The 24,066-nt window shown below is 36.9% G+C and overlaps 1 protein-coding gene across 1 annotated transcript; it reads left to right on the top strand.

Moving 5' to 3' along the window:
• The first annotated feature begins 594 nt into the window (after positions 1-594).
• Positions 595-13,967, top strand: NPFFR2 (neuropeptide FF receptor 2). The gene is made up of 3 exons (XM_025886983.2): positions 595-922; positions 7,856-7,955; positions 12,977-13,967. The coding sequence occupies exons 1-3, from the start codon at positions 595-597 to the stop codon at positions 13,824-13,826; spliced, it is 1,278 nt and encodes a 425-aa protein (XP_025742768.1). The 3' UTR covers positions 13,827-13,967.
• The last annotated feature ends 10,099 nt before the right edge of the window (positions 13,968-24,066 follow it).

Below are 24,066 nucleotides of genomic sequence, written 5' to 3' on the forward strand. Positions count from 1 at the left end.
CCAAGGCAAGTGTGGACTTATTTTAAGAAATTCATAGTATAGTGGCTATCCATGCATATATAAAAAGAATATTCAATTAATTCACTCAAAGCAGAATAAGGAATCTATAAGAAGCTTATTTCAAAGACAGTTTTGAAGATGTAGACACATCATCTTGTTTAAATTGCCAGGAAAGCTAAAAACCTGTAAGTTAGTTAGCCTTAAAGGAACAAGTAGGTTTTGACAGGTTATGATACCTGGAGACAGGAGAAAGGGAGTTTTAAAAGGTCTCACTTAGAGTTTCCCTTGAAACTTTGCAAATGGATAGGAGGTGTAATAAAGTGAAATACAGAGCTTTTTGAGGACATAAAAAAATAATACTAATTGTTACTTATGAAACAAAGTAGAAATTTCAATCTTCTTGGTTAAAATCCTAATAATTTGAATGCTTTATTTATAACTCTGTTCCATGCAAAATTAAAGGATTATTATAGAAGGACCATCAAAATCCCCTAGCATTTTAAGTGTTCTTTTTAAACTCAGGTACAGAACTTATGTTCTACCAGCTTCTAATTATGCTTTTTCTTTTCTACCTCTCCTTTGTTCAGGTCCATCATGAGTGAGAGATGGGACTCAAACTCTTCAGAAAACTGGCATGACATTTGGAGTGTCAATGACACAAAGTATCACCTATATTCAGATATCAATATCACCTATGTGGACTACTATCTTCACCAGCCTCAAGTGGCAGCAATCTTCATTATTTCCTACTTTCTGATCTTCTTCCTGTGCATGGTGGGAAATACAGTGGTTTGCTTTACTGTAATGAGGAACAAACATATGCATACAGTCACTAATCTCTTTATCTTGAACCTGGCAATAAGTGATTTACTGGTTGGCATATTTTGTATGCCTATCACGCTGCTGGACAATATCATAACAGGTACGTTGACTTGTGTACAGTGCAAGGATGATAGGAGGAAACTTCTGTCCCCTATCCCTGCACCGATGGCAGGGCCATCCATTCATTTGCAAATATTTATGGAGTTCCAAGAATTGCTCCGGGTACCTGCCCTCATGGAGTCTACATTCTGAAGGAGGAGAAAGAAAATGAGCAAATAGATATAACATAAGTAGTCAGAGGTTAATAAGAATTAGGGATAAAAAATAAAGCAGGTAACAGAGAGGAAGAGTAGAAACTCATTTTTAGGGTATTCACTGAAGGTCATCAGAAAATGAGATCTACCATTTCTTACTAAAGACTTTGAATTGGCTTGATATAGTTCAGGGCACCTATAATGTGTTAGAATTATTATTGGTAATAGTATGCACTGTAAAGTTCAAGGAATTGGTTAAGTGTGGTTTCAACTGATCCAATGTCTTCAATTTAACAGGCAGATATTGAGGCCCTCTTGTGGTTAGCTAGGGAGATTTCCAATAGTTTTTGAGGGAAGATGGAGCAGCAGTCCCAATGATTTCTCAAAAAGTGTTTGTTCATCAGTGATAATGTACGTATGCAACAAAAGTAACTTCACATTGTAGTGGTGGTTAGAGTACTACCCTAGAGTACTTCTGGCCTATATTACTACTTCTCTAGTACTACCTTATATACCCTGGAAGTGCAGGGGCACTGTATCTCCAGCTCCCAGAACCATTTTGGCGCATAGTACCTGCTTAACAAGTATTTGTTGTATTAATTAATGAACAGTATTCAAGATATTCATATTCCAAATCTGTATAAGAAAAAAAACGATGGAATGTGGGTGGGGGGATGGGGTAACTGGGTGATGGGCATTCAGGAGGGCACTTGAAGTAAGGAGCACTGGGTGTTGTATGCAACTGTTGAATCACTAAATTCTACCTCTGAAGATAATAATATAGTACATGTTAATTAAACTGAATTTAAATTTAAAAGATTTTAAATGATACCATAGTTGCATATCAAAAATATTTAGAGCAGCCATGAGCCCTATTGTAGTTCTTAGCCTTTCATAGCATTATCAGTTTACTGAAGAATAAGAGGTTTCTCTTTAGACTTGACTTCTGTTTCCTCCCTTTCTCTGGAGTGGGAGCCGGGGAGAGTTTAAGAGTGCCTCTTTTAGCATCTGTACTCATAGATTCTGCATTTTTGTGAGGTCTAGCATTAAAAAAATATTTATCGAGAATGTACATTTTTAAGATACTGTGCTAGGCAAAAAGAATGAAAGAATTGATTTAAATTATTGTTATTGCTCTCAAGAAACTTATTTTGCCAGTAAGAAATGCTCTCAGTATCTCCCTCCTATAAGTATTTATAATGAAATTATTATCTCAACTTTTCCATACACATTATTACCCTTCCTTACCCCTGATTCCTGTTTGCGGGAGGCAGCCACATTCAGCATGTTGCCTTTATTTTCTGTAGTTACTTTCCTATTTCTAAGCAACCTGTTTCCATTATTATGTATTATCTTCACACGCGGGAGATGTACTTTAGTTGTCTTAATCCTCTCCTACCACAAGAGGAAGTGTCCCTCACCAGACTCCACTGAAATGATACACAGCAAAAGAACATAAATCCATAGAAACTGTCAGATACTGCTGAGTGTGAAGTTGGGAAAGCAGGATTAGCGGGAATCATGTACAAATGCAATCAGATGCATTTATATAGACATACAAATACACATTCACACTCTTTCCCAATGTAATTATAATTTTTTGTTGTCAGTATGCAGAGAATACATTCCTATTGTTTCATGTAGCTTAGCCCTGCTGAGGCATGTTGAGTGCTAGGGCATCAATTTCTTTCTTATAAAATGTTTTCTTGGATTTAATAAGGGCATCGTGTTTTGATTTACTTAGTTTGGGGTATGTATGTTTAAGTAATATATTCTCAAATTCTCTTCCAGGAGTGTTAATTTCTTGTAAATACCTTCAAACATATCAGGCAACATGTGAATTGCATCTTTTTTCTAGAGATTCCCCCCCCCCCCAACTGTGCTCTCTACCCTATGGTCCCTATTCAGACATTTTGCTCTTCAGGCATGGAGCTCAGCAGCTACTGCTCTGGGATGTCCCTTCACTGAGAACCTAACGATTCTCTTCACCTCTCTTAGTGCTTGATCCCCTGTTTTCTGGAGGCATGTCTTCTTTCTTGGTTTATTTGTCTATCACTTTCCTGAGAAAGTGTGCATTAAGATTTTTAAAAAATTTGAGATCTGGTTGTCTGTAATTATCATTATTCTGCCCTCATATTTGATTTATAGTTAGCTGTATAAAGTATTCAAGACTGGACATTTTAACAGAGATGTCTCTATTGTTACCGCTGAGAAACCTGATATTACTGCTAAAAAATCTAAATGACATTACACTCTTGCTTTTATCCTGATTTGCATTTTGTTTTTTCTCCTGAAAACTCCTGGAACTTCTCTTTATCTTTAGTGTTCTGAATTTCAGGCAATTATGCCTTGGAAAAGTCTTGTTATTTTTCATTTATTGTGTTGGAGACAAACCAGGTCCTTCCATTCAAAAATAGAATGCTTCTTAATCCTGGGGAATTTTCTTGTATAATTCTCTTCCATTTTACTTTTTTCAATTCCTATTAGATAGTGGAGGTTCTGGCTTGCCGTTTTTTTAAATCTTTTTCATTTTCTGTCCTTATTCCATTTTCAAAGATTTTCTCAATTTTCTAGACATATTGAGTTCTACATTTGTCATATTTTAAATTCTTTGAGCTATTTTTATTTTCTGCATGTTTCTTATACTGTCATGCACATTTCATGGATAAAATTTGTTGTATCTGAGGTTTATTTTTTGTTTTTATTTTAATTCCAGTTAGTTGTTATATTACTTTCAGGTGTACAATATAGTGATTCGAAAATTACACACATTACCTGGTGCTCATCATGCCAAGTGCACTCCTTAATCCCCATCACTTACTTAACTCATCCTCCTACCCACCTCCCCTCTGATGACCATCAGTTTGTTCTCTATAGTTAAGACCCTGTTTCTTGGTTTGTTTTTTTTTCCTATGCTTGTTTGTTTTGTTTCTTAAATTCCACATAGGAGTGAAATCATATGGTATTTGTCTTTTTCTGACAGGCTTACTTCACTTAGCATGATACTCTCTAGGTCCACCCATGTAGTTGCAAATGGCAAGATTTCTTTTTTTTTTTGTGGCTGAATAATATTCAGCCTTTGCATGTACACACACATATATATATACACACATCTGTGTGTGTGTGTGTGTATATATATGTGTGTGTATATATATATATATACACACATATACCACATTGCATATATATATATACACCACATTGCATCTACATACATAGACATACCACATCGCAGATATATATATACACACCACATTGCGTCTACATACATAGACATACCACATCGCAGATATATATATACACACACACACACACACACACACACACACCACATCTTCTTTATCTATCTATCAATCATCTATCTATCTATATACCACATCTTGTTTATCCATTCATCAATCAGTGGACGCTTGGGCTGTTTTCCTGATGGTAAGTGCTGATGAGCATCTTTCATGCGCCTATCAGCCTCCTGTATGTTGTCATTGGAGAAATGTCTGTTCATGTTTTCTGCCCATTTTTTAATGGGGTTATTTGGTTTGGGGGTGTTAAGCTGTTTATCTTCTCCCATCACATAGGTTGCCTTTTAGTTTTGTTGATTGTTTCCTTCGCTGTGCCAAAGCTTTCTATTTTGATAAAGTCCCAATAGTTTATTTTTGTGTTTCCTTTGCCTCAGGAGACATATCTAGAAAAAAGTTGCTATGATGTCAGAGAAATTACTGCCTGTGTTCTCTTCTAGGATTGTTATGGTTTCAAGTCTTTAATACATTTCAAGTTTATTTTTGTGTATGGTATAAGAAAGTGGCCCAGTTTTCCCAACACTATTTGTTGAAGAGACTATCTTTTTCCCACTGGATATTCTTTCCTGCTTTGTTGAAGATTAACTGGCTATATAATTGTGGGTTTATTTTTGGGTTTTCTATTTTGTTTCATTGATCTGTGTGTCTAATTTTCTGCCAGTACAATACTGTTTTCATTACTACAGCTTTGTAATATAACTTGAAGTCCAGAATTGTGATGCCTCCAGCTTTTTCTTTTTCAAGATTGCTTTGGTTATTTGGGGTCTTTTGTGGTTCCATACAAATTTTAGGATTGTTTGTTCTAGTTCTGTGAAAAGTGCTCTTTGTATTTTTATAGGCATTGGGAGTATAAACATTTTCACAATATTCGTTTTTCCAATCCATGAGCATGAAATGTCTTTCCATTTCTTTGTGTCCTCTTCAGATTCTTTCATCAGTGTTTTATGGTTTCCAGAGTACAGGTCTTTCACCTCTTTGGTTAGGTTTCTTCCTAGGTATCTTATTTGTGGTGCAATTTTAAATTGGATTGTTTTCTTAATTTCTCTTTCTGCTGCTTCATTACTAGTATATAGAAATGCAACAGATTTCTGTACATTGATTTTGTATCCTTTACTGAATTCGTGTATCAGTTCTAGCAGTTTTTTGGCGGAATCTTTCAGATTTTCAGTATAGAGCATCAGGTCATCTGCAAATAATGAAAGTTTTACTTCTTCCTTACTGATTTGGATGCCTTTTACTTCTTTTTCTTGTCTGATTGCTGTGGCTAGGACTTATGGTACTATGTTGAAAAAAAGTGGTGAGGGTGGACATCCTTCTCTATACATCTGGTTATTTTCATCTACTTGATTTATATTGGTTTTCTGTTAAGTTTCTTTTTTCCTATTTGTTATAGTCACTTCTATATTTGAGGTTTCCCTTATGTCAGTTGCTACTTAGCTGCTTGTGTTTCAAAGTGAGACACAGTGCGGCTGTCTTGGGACACAGTGTGGCTGTCTTGGACCTCTGCCTGCCTTAGGTTTGAGGTTTGGCCCACTCTCAGCTTCTTTAGTTTGGGCCACTCGCTGGGAAATCCACGACTGTCAAAATCTGCACATCAGTGTTCTTGGAAGGATCACATTCCCCAGAAGGAAATTCTCTGATCTATTGCTAGAGGAATCATAAGACTGGCTGCTGCATTCCAGAGCTCAGTGGGTCCCTGGGCAACAGAACTGAGTGCAGAGTATATATTTTTACTTAATCCTTGTGCATCATTGTGGTACCCACTCCTAGTGAGTCAGAGTCTAGAGCCCCTTTGCTTCCACCTCCTCAGAGAGTAACTTCCATCCTTCTGCTGGCCAGGGGAAAAGCAAGTGGCATCTGATTAAATTTATTCATAATTCAGCCCCATTGTCTTATTTTCCCAGCTTCACATTCTTTCTATTTGAGTTTTCTTTTCCCTAGTGCTTTCATTTTAGTGGAATTTAGTGAGGGAGGTGAGATAAATCATATGCTTTTTTTTTTGACCAAAGGCTATTCACACTCCTTTTTGCTTTTTTTGTTTAATATTGTAACAGCCAAATAATTTTAGGACTGGGAAAACATGCTCTCTCTTGGTTTCTATTCAGTAGAGTAACTCAAGCATCTATTTTAAGATGGTCTGGATAGATGACAAAATATTTTCTTTTAGATATGCTTGGATTATTTAGATTTGGGGGGAATATTTTAAATTAGGTAAAAATAGGGGCACCTGACTCAGTTGGTTAAGCATCTGCCTTCAGCTCAGGTCACTATCCCAGGGTCCTGGGATCGAGTCCCACGTCGGGGGCTTCCTGCTCAGTGGGGAGCCTGCTTCTCCCTCTCCCTCTGTCTGCCACTCTCTCTCTCTGTCATGCTTATTTTCCTATAATAGCAGATGGGTGGTTATTTCCTTTATAAGCATTTCATTAAATGAGGTTTGATTAGAAAGTAATTCAAATAGACTACTTTTGTAAAGTGCTCTTGATTCTCAAAGTATGTTTTAGTCAGCTCAGGCTGCTATAACAAAATACCATAGACTAGGTGGCTTAAACAACAGATATTTATTTTCTCACTATTTCAGAGGCAAGAAGTCTGACATCAGGGTGATACATGGTCAGGTTGTTGGTGAGGGTCCTTTTTTTGGTTTGTAGACAGTCACCTTCTTGCTGTGTGCTCGCATGGACTTTCCTCAATGCATGTTCATGGAAAGGAAAGCTCTCTCTCTTCTAATGGCACTAATCCCATCATGTAGGTACCACCCTTGTGGCACTATCTAAAAATATTTATTTTCCAGAGGCCCCTCCTCCAAATACACTAGGGCTTAAGGCTTCAACATATGCATCTGAACGGGGAAGGGGCACAAACATTCACTCTATAACAATGTACCTCTGAGGTAAATTGTCTCATTACATTATATATGAATAAATACTAATCTTATTTATTCTACATGTACCTCCTGTTCCTCATAATTTATGGGGTATATTTCCAAATTATAAAACCAATATTCTTCCTGTCTTATTCATTTAAAGGGCTTTATTGCATAAGGGTTAATGGTTTAGGCTCTGGAACCATACAGCTGGGGCTGAAATCCTAAATATGCTAACTAGCTGTGGCAAGGTATGTGATATTTGTGTATTTATTACTTATTCTATATCATGAGGAGGAGAATAAAGCCTTCAAAAGCCTTGAGGAGTTAGATAAATTAATAGATACAAAGCACTTACTACAGTGCCTAGAAGTTATAACTGACATTAGTAGTAGTATATTAAAAAGTTATAATTAAGTTCTGACATTATTAGTAGTATACTAAAAATAGAGCTCTGGAGATATTAATGAAAATAATGGAAAACAATGACTGTTCCCTGGACATCATTTAGGAAATAGTTGCATCAGTTTTGATTTCATGCTTTTCTGTTCATATTTTTGGTGAAATTTAAAAAAAATATATATATGATCTATTCAAAGACTGTTTCATATCCCTTTCAGGATGGCCCTTTGGAAGCACAATGTGCAAGATCAGTGGATTCATCCAAGGGATATCAGTCGCAGCTTCAGTCTTTACTTTGGTTGCGATAGCTGTGGATAGGTAAGTCAGTACCAAAATCTGAACCTAGTGAAAACTGTATAATCTATTAAATTTGGTTATATCTGCCCAAAATTATATTTATAATATCTACTCTTTTAAGAGCATGGCATATATCTGCTAAAGGTTTAGTAATAAACTAAAACTATTAAAATTTCCATTTTTTAAATTAAATAATTAGGGATGACATGTGTCTTAGTTTGTACTGCTGTCACAAGATGCCAGAGAGTGTGTCTGAAACAACAGAAATTTGTTTCTCACAGTTCTGGAGGCTGGGCTGTCCAAGGTCAGGATGCCAGGAGCTTCTGTGTCTGGTGAGAGACCTTTTCCTGGTTTTGCAAAAGGCCATCTTCGCTGTGGAACCAGGAGCTCTAGTCTCCTCTTTTTACACTAATCCCATCCTGGGGACACCACCCTCTTGATCTCATCTGAACCGAATTGCCTCCATCTACCATTTGAAACCCTAACCCTTATTCGAGGAATAAATTTTGGGGGGACACAAACATAAAGTCCATACCATCATAGTTATACTGTTTTTCACTAGAACCTTCAATTTTCTAATGGTGGAAATGTGGTGAAATAAACCTGAAATTTTATTCAGATTTTAAGAGAAAATGTACTAATACATTCATTTACACATAGTGTTGAGGTGTGCCTGTACTGGGCGTATATCATCTAAAACATATCAGACAGGGGGCACCTGGGTGACTCAGATGTTAGGTGTCTGCCTTCAGCTCAGGTCACAATCTCCAGGTCCTAGGATTGAGCCCCACGTCGGGCTCTCTGTTCAGCAGGGAGTCTGCCTCTTCCCCTGCTTGTGCTGTTTCTCAAATGAATAAATACAATCTTAAAAAATAAAACAAATTAGACAAAGTGCTACCTAAAGAAGCCCACACTCTGGCAGAGGTAGACAGACACATTAACAAATACTTACAAATAATACTCTCTAACATAACAACTGTACAAAGGAGAAAGTGATCAAGTTACCTCTCAGGACAGAGAGTGTTGGGTTCACCTCCTGATCCCTCAAGATTTAGAAATTAATCTTGAGAAGAAACAGAGGAAAGAGCATCTCTTAAGACAGGGATATATATATAGGGCACTTGAAATAGGAGGATATTTATCAAGAGAAGTGCAGAGAGGCAGGCCAGCTAGAACATGGGAGGGTGGAATGGCACATTAGGTGTGACCACACGTAGGTTTTCTATGGGCCTGTCTTCCATTCGTCCTGAAGACAGCAGGGAGCTACTGAAGTCTTTTATACGGGGGAAATAATGACTAGATTTTCAATTTAGAAAAACAGAAAGGGTTTGGAGTTGTGTAAGATTGGAGAAAGGAAGAACAGTTAAACTTCTGTAACAACCTAGATGGGAGAGGATGTAAGGCAATGGCAATTAAGAGAGATTTGAGAGGGAAACTGAACCATGACCCCAAAATATGTAAAATGCTATATAGAATTGTTGACATCAAAAAACAACTTGGTAGATTCTATTTTCAATATTAATCTAAGAACCTATCTTATAGATCTAGCTTTTTGGTTTCCATATAAAGAGAACAGAATTACAATATATGCTAACCAACAAATGCCAAAGATAGCTTTTTACATTAAAATTTGGGAACTAATTATTTCCAAATTTACTACATCCTGTTACTACTAATTTTTTGCATACTAATTTATACTAGTAAATAATGCTACTACTAAATTATTTTGTTATGAATGTTTGTAATACTATTACAATTATTTGTTATCTCTACCATGAATAAAAAAACTAATATCCTTTGCATTTTCTACTTGAATCTTGAGCTTATCAGGTTTACTTGCACATTGCATTTAGCATTAAATATCCCTAAATTTCTCTTTCACTGTTTCTAGGATGACTCCTAAACAGAGATTTCATTTTAAAAAGGTTAAAACAATAAGTATATTGTGCTATATTTATTCAATGGATAACTGTATGCTGGCTAAAATCAATTAACTAGGTCAATGTATATCAAAATGCATAAATTTCAAAAGCATACAATCTCAAAGCTATAAATTGATATATATAATATGGTGCCATAATATAGAATTTAAAATGTTATAAATGCGGACTAATACTGTCAAAGCATAAAAATACCGACAGGAAGGATATATAGCAACTTTAGGATTTCTGAGGAAAATGGAATAGGATTAGGATTGCATAGCGCTACCAAAAAAATTTCATCTGTATCTGTCACATTTTAGGTCTTTTAAAAAGTGATGAAACTACGGTCCCCTGCCGTGACATACCCTTTGCTCTCTGCCTTCACATTCATGTATCATTTCTCTATATTTCAGTTATCTATTGCAATATAACAAGTCACCTCCCAAGACAAACCACTTAGTGGCTCATGATGCTCATGAATCTATAATGAGGGAAGCTTCACTGATTGGAAACATATACCCTGTCTCTGCTCCACTTGGCATCAGAGAGGGAGTTCTAAGGCCAGGAATGCAGCCTTCCCCTTATGTTGGTGCCCAGACTGGGAAGCCTTGAACAGCTAGGAGATAGAACTGGGGCTTCCCAAGCACTACATGGGCTCCACTGCATGGCAGCTTCAAGGTAGCTGAACTTCTCATATCAGTCCAAGGCATGTGTGTCCTAAGAGAGTGTGCCAGTGAAAGTCATGCAGTGTCCCTTCTGCATCCTATTCATTAGAAGTGAGTCACAAAGTGCATTCAATGGACTTTGGAAAGCATGTTCAAGAATTTAGACCTGTTTTAAAACCACCGCACCTTCATCTCTCTCTGAACTACTGGCACCAAAATGCCTTTCTCCGGGTCTCTTCTACAAAAAAATCTCCCAAACCTATTTCTCTAGATGAAGTCTTTCTCCTAAATTTCATATCTATGCCTCTGAATAACTTCACCTGAACGTCCAACAACAACCACCTCAAAATAAACAGACCCAGAATTGAACTTTCTTCACTACCAGTCCTCCACAAAAAAACTAAACGAAAAGCTCTTTTTCCCATTTTCCCCAGTCAGGGAATGGCAGGATCACATATCCAATCTAAGTGAAAATCTTGAGATTTATCCTTGAGCCTTCCTTTTCTCTCCAACTTCTTTCTAGTCACTCTTCAAATCCCATCAATTCTGGTTGCTCAATGGTCCTGAACAAGGCACCATCCCCCATTGCTTGAGATAGAATACTGAGATTTTTTTTTTTTCCCCTAACTGGTTGTCATGATTAATTTTACATGTGAACTTGACTGTGTCATGGGGAGCCCAGATATTTGATCAAACATTATTCTGGGTGTGCCTGGTGAGACTAACATTTGAATCAATAGGCTGAGTAAAAGATTGCCCTCCCTAATCTGGGTGGCCCTTATTCAATCAGCTGAAGGCCCAAATACAAACAAAAAGGCTGACCTTCCTGCAAGTAAGAGAGCATTCCTTCTGCCTGACTTTTTGAGCTGAGGCATCAGTCTTTTTCTGTCTTCCGACCCGAACTACCTTAGCTCTTCTGGGGTGTGAGCCTAATGGCTTTTAGAGTGTAACTTATATCCATGGCTGTCCTGTTCTCAAGCCTTCGGATATGAACTGGAACTATACCATTGGCTCTCCTGTGTCTCCATTTTGCCAACTGCAGATCTTGGGACTTCTCAACTTCCATAACCGCATGAGCCAATCCCTTAAAATAAATATCTTTCTATATACTTACACATACTGTTGGCTCTGTTTCCCTAGAGAACCCTGACTAATGCAGTGGCCAAGTCTAAACTCTAGCATGATTTTAGCATAATTACACAATATTTTCATTGACTATTTCCTGGCAGAGAGCATTTTCTTCATGTTCATCTTTGTCTCTTTGAATATATCTATATATTTGTTGAATAAATGAAAAAATATGTGAAGCCCCAATAGTTGGTTTACAAAAAGAACAAGATACCTAGAATTGTGCCTATGAAGTTACCCATAATTTAAGGATGAGTAGATGGGGAGACTCATTAATTAGAAGACTAAAAGAAAATTTGGAGGTTAAGACAGCAGACTTTACACATGAAATAAAGGACAACAAAGCAATCAATGTTCAAGTTAATTAGTATATGAAGAGTTGTCAGATAAATTAATATGGAGTTGCTGCTGAGCCACTAAAAGCTTTGTTTTCTTACCTGCAGATCTGGAAAGTAATAATTTTCATATTTCCACTTTACAGAGTCATTACAAAAACCAAAGATTAAATAGGTGATAGTACTTTGGAAAATATAGTATTCTATAGATGTATATGGTATGATTATAATTATCATAGCGAGTATGAATAATAATGCCAAGACTCGCAATAGCAAAATTGCAGTTAAATGAAATCAGGGTTATGCTATGTACTGACGTTGAATTTCCATGCTCATCAGAGGACATAGAACTTCTGGAAGGCATGTAATCAGAACTCATAATGGAAACTCTCAGACTGTTATAGCTGTGAATCAAGCCACCAAAACACTTACTGGCCTAAAACAAAAATGCTTAAACATTTGTCATGATTTTATGGTTTGGTTGGGTGCCTCTGTGTCATCACTTGGGCTTCTATTTATGTCATGCTTGCTAATGTTCAATCGGCCAAGCACAAAGATGACATGGGAAGGGAGCACAATAGGTCATGAAGGAGAGTTTAACAATATGGACTCTGGAGCCAAACTACCTGTGTTAAAATTATGTGTAGTTGTGGGCAAGATTTTTTTACTTTTTCTAAGCCTATTTTGCCATCTTTTAAGTGGGGAAGTTTAAAAAGAGTCTGGAACAGAATACTAAATATTCATGTTCAATATCTGCTAGTTACCATGGTCACCTATTATTAATAGTGACTAATATAGTGTCTGATACTCAACTTATTCATATTTTGACTTGAAATTTGTATCAGTCACAAAAAATATCAATGCATGCTTCTCTATTGCTAATGGTAACTTTATGTTTTTGAGGGGAACATGAGTGGGAGAATTAAGTTTAATTCACAACTTGGTCAGAAGGTATAAGGCAGTGCTCCACTGATACTTACCTTTAACTGCAGGTTTCGGTGCATTGTCTACCCTTTCAAACCAAAGCTCACTATCAAGACAGCATTTGTCATTATTGTGATCATCTGGGTCCTGGCCATTGTCATTATGTCCCCATCTGCAATAATGTTACATGTACAAGAAGAAAAATATTACCAAGTGAAACTCAACTCCCAGAATAAAACCAGTCCAGTCTACTGGTGCCGGGAAGACTGGCCAAATCAGGAAATGAGGAAGATCTATACCACCGTGCTATTTGCCAACATCTACCTGGTTCCCCTGTCCCTCATTGTCATCATGTATGGAAGGATTGGAATTTCACTCTTCAAGATGACAGTGCCCCACACAGGCAAACAGAACCAGGAACAGTGGCACATGGTGTCCAAGAAGAAGCAGAAGGTCATTAAAATGCTCCTGATCGTGGCCCTGCTTTTTATTCTCTCCTGGCTGCCTCTGTGGACACTGATGATGCTCTCAGACTACGCTGACCTGTCTCCAAATGAACTACGGGTCATCAATATCTACATCTACCCTTTTGCACACTGGCTGGCCTTTTGCAACAGCAGCGTCAATCCCATCATTTATGGTTTCTTCAATGAGAATTTTCACCATGCTTTCCAAGATGCTTTTCACCTCCAGCTCTGCCAAAAAAGAGCAAGACCCAAGGAAACCTACACCCTAAGAGCTAAAGACAATGTGATTATAAATAAGTCTCATCAGTTAGCCCAGGGACCTACCGTTCAAAATTCACATGAGGAAAATTTGCCTTGTAGGAAAAGTGCTGAAAAACCCAAACAAGAATTGATGATGGAAGAATTAGGGGAAGCTATCCACAGCAATGAGATTTTAAAAGAGCTGGTATGATGATTTTAACTATACTGTGTGTTATATATGGAAATACTCTTGCTTTAGCTTTGTACTTCAATTGTTTCTGAGAATGTTCTAAAGAAAACATGTACTGAAAGACCTCTATGAACAGAAATGAAAAAAAAGCTGTCTTATGTTCATATTCAATCTTATGGTACATAAAATATATAGATACTCACATACAAATTTGCCTGGATAAATCCATTTTCTAGGAATAATTTTCAAAGCTTGACCTTTTCCATTTTAGCCATTTGTATATGAGTCAAACCTGTGTATTTTGGGTATACCAATAAAGACAACATACACACATACCCATTTTCCCCAAATGGTGACAAATGGGCAATTCTTTGCATAAGAGTACATTTTGTCAATCCATCTTTACTTTTGGGGTTGGAATTTTAGACTGCAGAATTATTTGTGCTTTTAAAATACACTTAGCCTTCTTAGAAATAAGAACTACAATAGCAAATAGACACTATTTCTTTGTGTTTAAAGGTTGATTGTTTTTTCTTTTAAAGTTGGTGAAATCATAACATTGTTGACTTTTTAATATTTTCATAAATAGGGGTACCTGTGTGGCTCAGTTGGTTAAGCATCTGACTCTTGTCAAATATTTTTTATTATTTTTAAATAGCCAATATATAGTACATCATTAGTTTTTGATTTCAGCTCAGGTCATGATCTCGGAGTCCTGGGATCCAGCCTGTGTTGGGCTCCTAGCTCAGCAGGAAGTCTGCTTCTCCCTCTGCCCCTCCCCCTGCTCGTGCTCTCTCTCTCTCTCTCTCAAATGAATAAATCTTTAAAAAAATATATTTTGATAAATAAAATTCATGCCCTAGCTGAACCCATGTTTCTTACAGAGGTGACTCAGGATCCCAATTTGACCCCCTCTCTGAAAGAATCTCTGACATAAAGAAGCAAATCCTTGAACAATGCAGCAGTTGGCAGAAGAATGACAACTCTCCTTTCTAGTGCTTAGTCAAAGACGTTCAACAATCATTAAAAGACTCCCATAAAGTCTGTACAGAACAGGGCCAATTATTCCAGATTTCCTGCTGGGCACAGCATTTAAGCCTGGCACTCTTACTGAATTTATAAGTTAGTACCACTGTTAAAAAAGAGACTCGCAAACCCTTGGATTCTACTATGTTTCAATTATGTAATGATAACAGCTGTAAATGCTAGCTTTTACTCTAGGGTAAGATTAGTCCCTAGAAAGTTTGAAAATATAATAGATAGTTTGGCAAATAAAAATAAATCTCTTGGTTTAGACCTGTTGTGTTTTTCCAGTTATTTATGTGGTTCAAGCTAAAAGTCTTTTAACATTATAGGCCTTTGAGAAAATAACTGTTGAGTTTTCAACTGAATTGAGCTATGTGGTATCTGAATATACAAGTGTTATTTCCTGCAACCAGGAAGGGCAACTTCTGAAGTTTATGTATTGATCTTCTATTCCTTTGCCCTCATTTACTAAAATACTATGTACAGTAGATGTTGAGGACTATTTTGTTAGACTATTTTCTGATGGGCATCCTCACATTCTACCAGCCCCTCAAACTCATAACTAAACCCCACCCCCTTACCTGTCATTAACCTACCTTTTATCCACTTTAACCCCCTTTCACATGTGTGTTTCCACCAACAGTCTGCTTATGACCATGAAGGTATTATCTAAGGTGACATTTTTTTAAACATTTTTTTTAAGATTTTATTTACTTATTTGACAGAGAGAGACACAGCGAGAGAGGGAATACAAGCAGGGGGAATGGGAGAGGGAGAAGCAGGCTTCCTGCCCAGCAGGGAGCCCGATGCAGGGCTCGATCCCAGGACCCTGGGATCATGACCTGAGCCGAAGGCAGCCGCTTAATGACTGAGCCACCCAGGCGCCCCGGTGATATATTTTCTTTACCATGCTCATTTTCTTAAATCCTCACAAGCAGAGTTGTTAATACCCATATTTTTACTAACAGCCTGCCTGTTCAAGACAACCTAAGCCACAGAGTATTGTTTCCAGACCTTTAGACCCAATGGAATTTGCCTGACTGGATTTAAGAATTTCTTGGGATTGGTGAACCTTTTTTCTTCCATGTTCTCCCTTTTTGAACAGATATGCCATATAAATGTTACTCCATGCTTGTCCCACCATTGTGTTTTGGGAGCAAATAACCTGCTTCTTTAGTTTTAGAGGTCCATAGATGGACAGAAATTGTGCCACTAAATTTGTGGTATTCTTTTTTATAGTTAATTCTTTGGTACATTCGAAGTGTATTTTTCATAAGAGAAAAATATAAATTTTTTTATGGTATTTAAGCAGTTTTTCCATTCAATCATCTCTCTGCCTGGTTTGTGCTCATTAAGGGATTCTAGATAGAGAATGCCCTCCCTTCTAGGTAGCAGCCAGCTCTACTGGATTGGTTGCCTGTGCTACTCCCTTGCTTAGGGACTGTGCTGTGATGCATTGCCTCCCTCTAGGTAGGAAGTTTGGGGGGTGGGGTGGGGGCTGGCCTTTGAAGTATACCATGTACAGATTAAACACAAGTTCAATTCAGCAAATTCATAAAATAAGAAAAATCCAGCTTTGATGAATTTATACAGAAAGTTGTACTCCGAAGAACATAAAAAGCTATATGAATTTCAGTATAGATATGTTTTATGTTTCAGTTTCTAATCACAACATGGAACAAGGATCAGCATGGTCAGTGGTTAAGACCAGCATGGCACAAAGGCAGTATGTGTGGTAGTTAGGATGACAGATATTAGGGAAGGGCAGACAGGTTCAAATCAAGGATTCTCTGCTTGTTACCAACTGCATGAGTATGTGCAAATTACTTAATCCCTCTGTGTGCTGGTGTCTTCAGCTGTAAAACTGCGTGATAATAGTACCTGTTCGTAAGGTTGTCCTTAAATGAGTTATATTACATAAAGCATTTGAAATAGTGCTTAGTCGTCAAATAATCATGTGTGTAATTTATGTACCAAATATTCAAGTGGAAAAAGTCAAAATTTCTTACTGGATAAAAAAATAAAAGTAAAGGGAGTTTCTTCACTTGATACATAATCCCTGAGTATTTGTGTATAAGCTTTTACTTATGTCACATACTGACTGACTTCCAGAGGCTGACATATATATGTAACATATAAATACTAATTAAAGGGAAAATGGAAAAAAGTAAATGTAAGTGAACATCTCAAGCCTGGACGAAAGACAGTGGGCTAAAAATGGATAAGAAATATGCATCACTTCTCTGTACATAGCATATGTGTTTTCTCATGTTTTTGTCTTCCTCTTTTAACTATGGACTTCTGAGTGTGAAGAAGCAGCTTTTTAATCTTTGCATCTCTAGAGCTCAGCATGTTGTCCTGAACACGTAGGTGAATAATAACTGATTTTAAGTAAATTGAATATCAGAACAAGTATTCTTATGCATTTGTTACTCTACCATCTTCATTAGGATAGAACATTATGATCTGTACTGTGAATTGTAATAAAATAAATAAAACATTTCCCTAATAAGTATTGTTTTTCAATTAAATATTTCTCATAAACAAATACATTACTGAAGGACTCAGAACAGTACTTTTGATTTTACTGTAAAATCCAAAGTATAATGATGAGTAAAATTTCAGATAAAGAACTTTGCCAGGAATTTTATTACTAGTTTTTTAAATTAGTTATTTAATATAATTTCTGAAAATATATTTTAAAAATTTTAGAGTCTGACTTCTGAGTAAGATGGTGGAGTAGGAGGATCCTAAGCTTACCTCATCCCACGGATATACCTAGATAACACCCACATCAGTGTAAATAAGCCAGAAAACAACCCAAAGACTGGCAGAACAGACTCTATACCTAAATGTAGAGAAGTAGGCCACATCGAAAAAGGTAGGAAGGGCTAATGTATAGTCAGAAATCAAACTGACCGGCAAGACTGTCCATGGAGGGAGGAACACCACAGGCATGAGAAAAGGAGAAGAGCAGACCTCACATCAGCCACCCCAGGCATCGAGGACCCACACAGGAAGACGAATCCCCACGTTTGGCTTTGAAACCAGAGGGTTTTAACTTTGTGAGTTCTTACAGTCAGTGGGGCTTAACAATTAGAAGCTTAAAAATAGTGGACTCCCCTCTGGGAGAGCTGGAGGGCGATAGGAAACTGAATCCCCGTCCTTAAAGAGACAGCGTAATAAACAGCCCCACTGATATACAGCATAGAAACAGAAGTTTGAAAAAAACCTATGGTATATGGGAAAAAAGACTTGTTTACTAATCTTAGAGTATGTGCTAGAGGGGCAGGGATCTTTAGGACACTTTAAGAACAGAATTGCTGACAGGTGCTATTTCCCTCACTCACCTCAGCACACCCAGCCTCTGTGCTCTTCCCCAGCCTGCCCCCACCAGCTGGGCCTCACCAGTTCTCCAAAACAACTACAGATCCCTCCCACAGCAGACCAGGACACACAGCTGGCCCCACACTGTCTTGTAAGCTGGACTCTTCCAACCCACCATCAGCAAGAGTCCATCTAAAGCATGGCATTGTGCAAGCAACACCTAGAGGGGCTGGCACCAGTCCAAAGTGACTCCTACCCAGGGAGAGGAAGAAAACCACACATAAAACTTTGGGTCCCAGACATTTGGTCTGATTGCAGTCCCCGCCAACCAACAAAAGCTTCTCAGGGCACAACACAGGAGAGTGCCCTGCAGATTGGTGTGACCACAGCTCTGACAAACCCTGCTCTGGCCCAACTCAAGCCTAAGGCAGCCCAGGTGGCCCACCAACACCACAGGGACCAAACTGCCTACAACAGGCAAAGAGAACTATTGTGGACAATTGGACTGAAGACTAATTCAGCTTAGTCATAACAGTAGGGCACAGACACAGCACACAGAGGAGACACCCCTGAAACACCAGGTTCCAGTGACTAGGGGGAGTCAGTGGACGCACTATAGGGCCTCTTCTTCATATGGCCACTACTTTCAAGAGCAGGAGACATAGGTGACTTCACTAACACACAGAAACAGACACAGAGAGTTAGACAAAATGAGGAGACAGAGGAATAGGTCCCAAATGAAATAACAGGACAAAATCACAGCAAGAGAGCTAAATGAAATGGACATAATGTGCCTGATAGAGAATTTAAAGTAATGGTCATAAATATAAACAATGGACTTGTGAAAAGAGTGGAGGACCTCCATGAGACCCTCAACAAAGAGAAAACATAAAAAGGAACCAATTAGAGACGAGAATTCAATAAGTGAATTTAAAAATACATGAGAGAATAAATAGTAGACTACAGGAAGCAGAAGGGATCAACAACCTGGAGAATAAGGTAATGGAAATCAAGCTGAATAGGAGAAAGAAAAAATAAAAATAAAAAATGAAAATAGACTAAGGGAACTCAGTGACACCATCAAGCATAATAACATTTGAATTATAGGGATCCCAGAAGGAGGAGGGAGAGAAGGGGGGGCAGAAAATTTATTTGAAGAAATAATAGCTGAAAACTTCCCAAATCTGAGGAAGGAAACAGAAATCCAGATTCAGAAGGCACAGAGAGTCCCCAACAAAATCAACCCAGGGAGGTGCACACCAAGACATACAGTAATTAAAATAGCAAAAAGTAGTGATAAACAAAGAATTCCAAAAGCAACAAGAGAAAACAGTTACATACAAGGGGAACCCCATAAGGCTATCAGCTGATTTTTCAGCAGAAACTTTGCAGACCAGAATAGAGTGACATGATATATTCAAACTGGTGAAAGAAAAAGCCTAGAAGCAAGAATACTCCATCAATCAAGGTTATCATTAAGTATACAAGAAGAGATGAAGAGTTTCCCAGAAAAATATAAGTTAAAGGAATTCATCAGCACTAAACAAGCCTTACAAGAAATGATAAATGGGATTCCTTGAGTGGAAAGGAAAGACCATAAGCAGGAATAAGAAAAAAAGGACACACAGGTATAAAATTAAGTATACCTATAAAAAGGGAATCACAAAGTAAAATGATGTAAAGTATGACACTATATACCTAAAATGTGGGGAGGAAAGAGAAGTAAAAATTTAGTACTTTTAGAATGAGTTCAAACTTAATGATTTAAATGACTGCTATATGCATAAGATGTTATATATAAACATAGTAAGCACACACACACACACACACACACAAAACAGAAATACATATGCAAAAAATAAAGAGAAAGGAATACAAGTATATCACTATAGAAAGCCAGCAAACCATGAGAGAGAGCAAGAAAACAAAGGAAAGAGAACTGCAAAAAACAATCATAAAACAAGTAACAAAATGGCAATAAGTACATATCTATCAATAATTACTTTGAATGTAAATAGATTAAATACCCCAATCAAAAGACATACGGTGACAGAATGGATAACAAAAAAAGCAAGACCCATCCATATGCTACCTACAAGAGACTCATTTCAGACCTAAAGACACATGCAGATTGAAAGTGAAGGAATAGAAAAGCATTTATCATGCAAATGGAAGTGAAAAGAAAGCTGGGGTAGCAGTACTTACATCAGAAAAAGACAGATTTTGAAAAAAAGACTATCACAAGAGACAAAGAAGGACACTACATAATCATAAAGGAAACAAACAACAAAAAGATATAACAATTGTAAATATTCATGCACCCAACATGGGAGCACCTAAATACATAAAGCAACTACTAAGAAACATAAAGGAAGAAATTGATAGTAATACATTAATAGTAGGGGACTTTCACACCCCACTTACATCAATGAATAGATTACCCAAACAGAAAATCAACAACTAAACGGTGGCTTTGAATGACACATTGGACCAGACAGACTTAACAGGTACTTTCGGATCATTCCATCATAAAACAGCAGAATACATGTTCTTTTTAAGTTCACATGGGACATTTTCCAGAACAGATTATATGTTAGGCCACAAAATAAGCCTTGGCAAATACAAAAAGATCGAAGTTTTTCTGACCACAGTGCTATGAAACTATAAATCAACCAAAAGAAAGTCTGGAAAGAACACAAATGCATGGAGATAAATAACATTCTACTAAACAAGAAATGGGTCAACCAAGAAATCAAAGAGGAAATCAAAAAATACCTGGTGACAAATGAAAATGAAAAAACAACAGTCCAAAATTTGGGGGATGCAGCAAAAGGTATTCTAAGAGGGAAGTTTATGGCAATACAGGCTTACCTCAAGAAGCAAGTAAAATGTCAAATAAATAACCTAACTTTAGACCTAAAGGAGCTAGAAAAAAACAAAATGCAAAACCAGTAGAAGGAAGGAAATAATAAAGATGAGAGCAAAAGTAAACAAAATAGAAACAAAAAAACCCACAACGAAACAGATGAAAATAGAAATAAAAAAACCCACAATGAAACCAGGAGCTGGTTCTTTGAACAGATCAGCAAAATTGATACACTTTAGCCAGACTCATCAAAAACAAAAACAAAAACAAAACAGAGACAGAGGGAGGACTCAACCAAATCAGAAATGAAAGAGGAGAAATTACCACTGACACCACAGAAATACAAAGGATTATAAGAGATTATTATGAAAAAGTATATGCCAACAAAGTGGACAACCTAGAAGAAATAGATAAATATAGAAACATAACTTCCTAAAACTGAATCAGGAAGATACAGAAAATTTGAACAAACCAATTACCAGCCATGAAATAAGATCAGTAATCAAAAAATTCCCAACAAACAAAAGCTCAGGACTAGATGGCTTCACAGGTGAATTCTATCAAACATTTAAAGAAAAGTTAATACCTATTTTTCTCAAACTATTATAAAAAATAAAAGAGGAAGGAAAGCTTCCAAATTCAACCTATGGGGCCAGCATTACCCTGATACCAAAATCAGATAAAGACACTGCAAAAAACTGAACTACATACAGGCCAATATCTCTCATGAACATAGATGTAAAAATCCTCAACAAAATACAAGCAAATTAAATCCAACCATACATTTTAAAAATGCATTCACCACAATCAAGTGGGATTTATTCCTGGGATGTGAGGATGGCTCAATATTCACAAATCAATCAGCATGATACCTCACATCAACAAGGAAAGAAAAAAAAACATATGACTATTTTGATAGGGGCAGAAAAAGCATTTGACAAGTACAACATCCACTCATGACAAAAACCCTCAACAAAATAGGTTTAGAGGAAAACATGCCTCAACATAATAAAGGCCATATATGAAAAACCCACAGTCATCATCATACTCAATGGTGAAAACCTGAGAACTTTCCCTCTAAGATCAGGTTCAGGACAAGGATGCCCACTCTTACCACTTTTATTCAACATAGTATTACAAGCCCTAGCCACAGCCATCAGACAACAAAAAGAGATAAAAGGCATCCAAACTGGTAAGGAAAAAGTCAAACTTTCCTTATTTGCAGATGCATATTATATTTAGGAAACCCTAAAGACTCCATTAAAAACTACTAGAACTGAAAAATGAATTCAGTAAGGATACAAAATCAATATAGAGAAATCTGTTACATTTCTATATACTAATAATGAAGTAGCAGAAAGGAAATTAAGAAAATACCACTAATTATAATTGCACAAAAAATAATAAAATACCTAGGAATACACCTCACCAAGTAGGTGAAAGACTTATACTCTAAAAACTATAAAACACTGATGAAAGAAATTGAGGATGACACAAATAGAAAGGTATTCCATGTTCACAGATTGGAAGAACAAATGGTGTTAAAATGTCCACACTACCCAAAGCAATCTACACATTTAATGCAATTCCTATCAAAATAGCAATAGCATGTTTCACAAAACCAAAACAAATAATCCTAAAATTAGTGTGGAGCCACAAAAGACCCTAAATAGCCAAAGCAATCTTGAAAAAGAAAAAACATAACTGGAGCTATTATGGTCTCAGATTTCTAGTTTTATTACAGAGCTATAGTATTCAAAACATTATCATACTGGCACAAAAATAGACACATAGATCAACAGAACAGAACAGAAAGCCTAGAAATAAGCCCACAATTATGTGGTCAATTAATCTTTGACAAAGAGGTAAGAATATGCAGTGGGAAAAAGACCACCTCTGTAACAAATGGTGTTGGGAAAACTGGACAGCCACATGCAAAAGAATAAAAATGAACCACTTTCTTACACCATACTAAAACAAAACAAAACCTCAAAATAGATTAAAGATCTAAAGGTGAGACCTGAAACCATAAAATCCTAGAAAAGATCACAGGCAATAATTTCTCTTACATCGGCCATAGCAACATTTTTCTAGATATGTCTCCTGAGGTAAGGGAAGCAAAAGCAAAAATAAACTATTGGGGCTACATCAAAATAAAAAGCTTCTGCACAGCAAAGGAAATAATCAACAAAACTAAAAGACAACTTACTAAATAGGAGAAGATATTTGCAAATGACATATCCAATAAGGGATTAGTATCCAAAATGCATAAAGAACTTCTACAACTCAACACCAAAAAGCCAAATAATCCAATTTGAAAAGGGCAGAAGACATGAACATTTCTCCAGAGAAGACATAGAGGCCAACAAACACATGAAAAGATGCTCAATATCACTCATCATCAGGAAATCATCAAAACTACAATCAGATATCACCTTACATCTGTCAGAATGGCTAAAATCAATAAGACAAGAAACAAGTGTTGGCAAGGATGTGGGGAAAAAGGAACCCTCATGCACTGTTGGTAGGAATGCAAATTGGTGCAGCCACCATGGAAGACAGTATGGAGATTCTTCAAAAAATTAAAAACAGAGCTACCATATGATCCAGTAATTCTATTACTGGGTATTTACCCAAAGAAAATGAAAACACTAATTCAAAGAGATAGGTGCACCCTTGTGTTTATTGTAACATTATTTACAATAGCCAAATTATGGAAGCAACCCAAATGTCCATCCACAGATGGATGGATAAAAAAACGGTATACACACACACACACACACACACACACACACACACACACACACACACAATGGAATATTCCTCAGCCATAAAAAAGAATGAGATCTTGCCATTTGCAACAACATAGATGGATCTAGAGGGTATAATGCTAAGTGAAATAAATCAGCCAGAGAAAGACAAATACCGTATGATTTCTTTCATGTGTTGAATTTAAGAAACAAAACAAATGAAGAAAAAAAGGAGTCAAACAAAAAAATAGACTCTTTATTATAGAGAACAAACTAGTGGTTGCCAGAGGAG

The sequence above is a fragment of the Callorhinus ursinus genome, unplaced genomic scaffold (genome assembly GCF_003265705.2).
Source record: "Callorhinus ursinus isolate GAN/ISIS: 27379988/994484 unplaced genomic scaffold, GSC_fseal_2.0 scaffold4, whole genome shotgun sequence".
Lineage (NCBI taxonomy): Eukaryota > Metazoa > Chordata > Mammalia > Carnivora > Otariidae > Callorhinus > Callorhinus ursinus.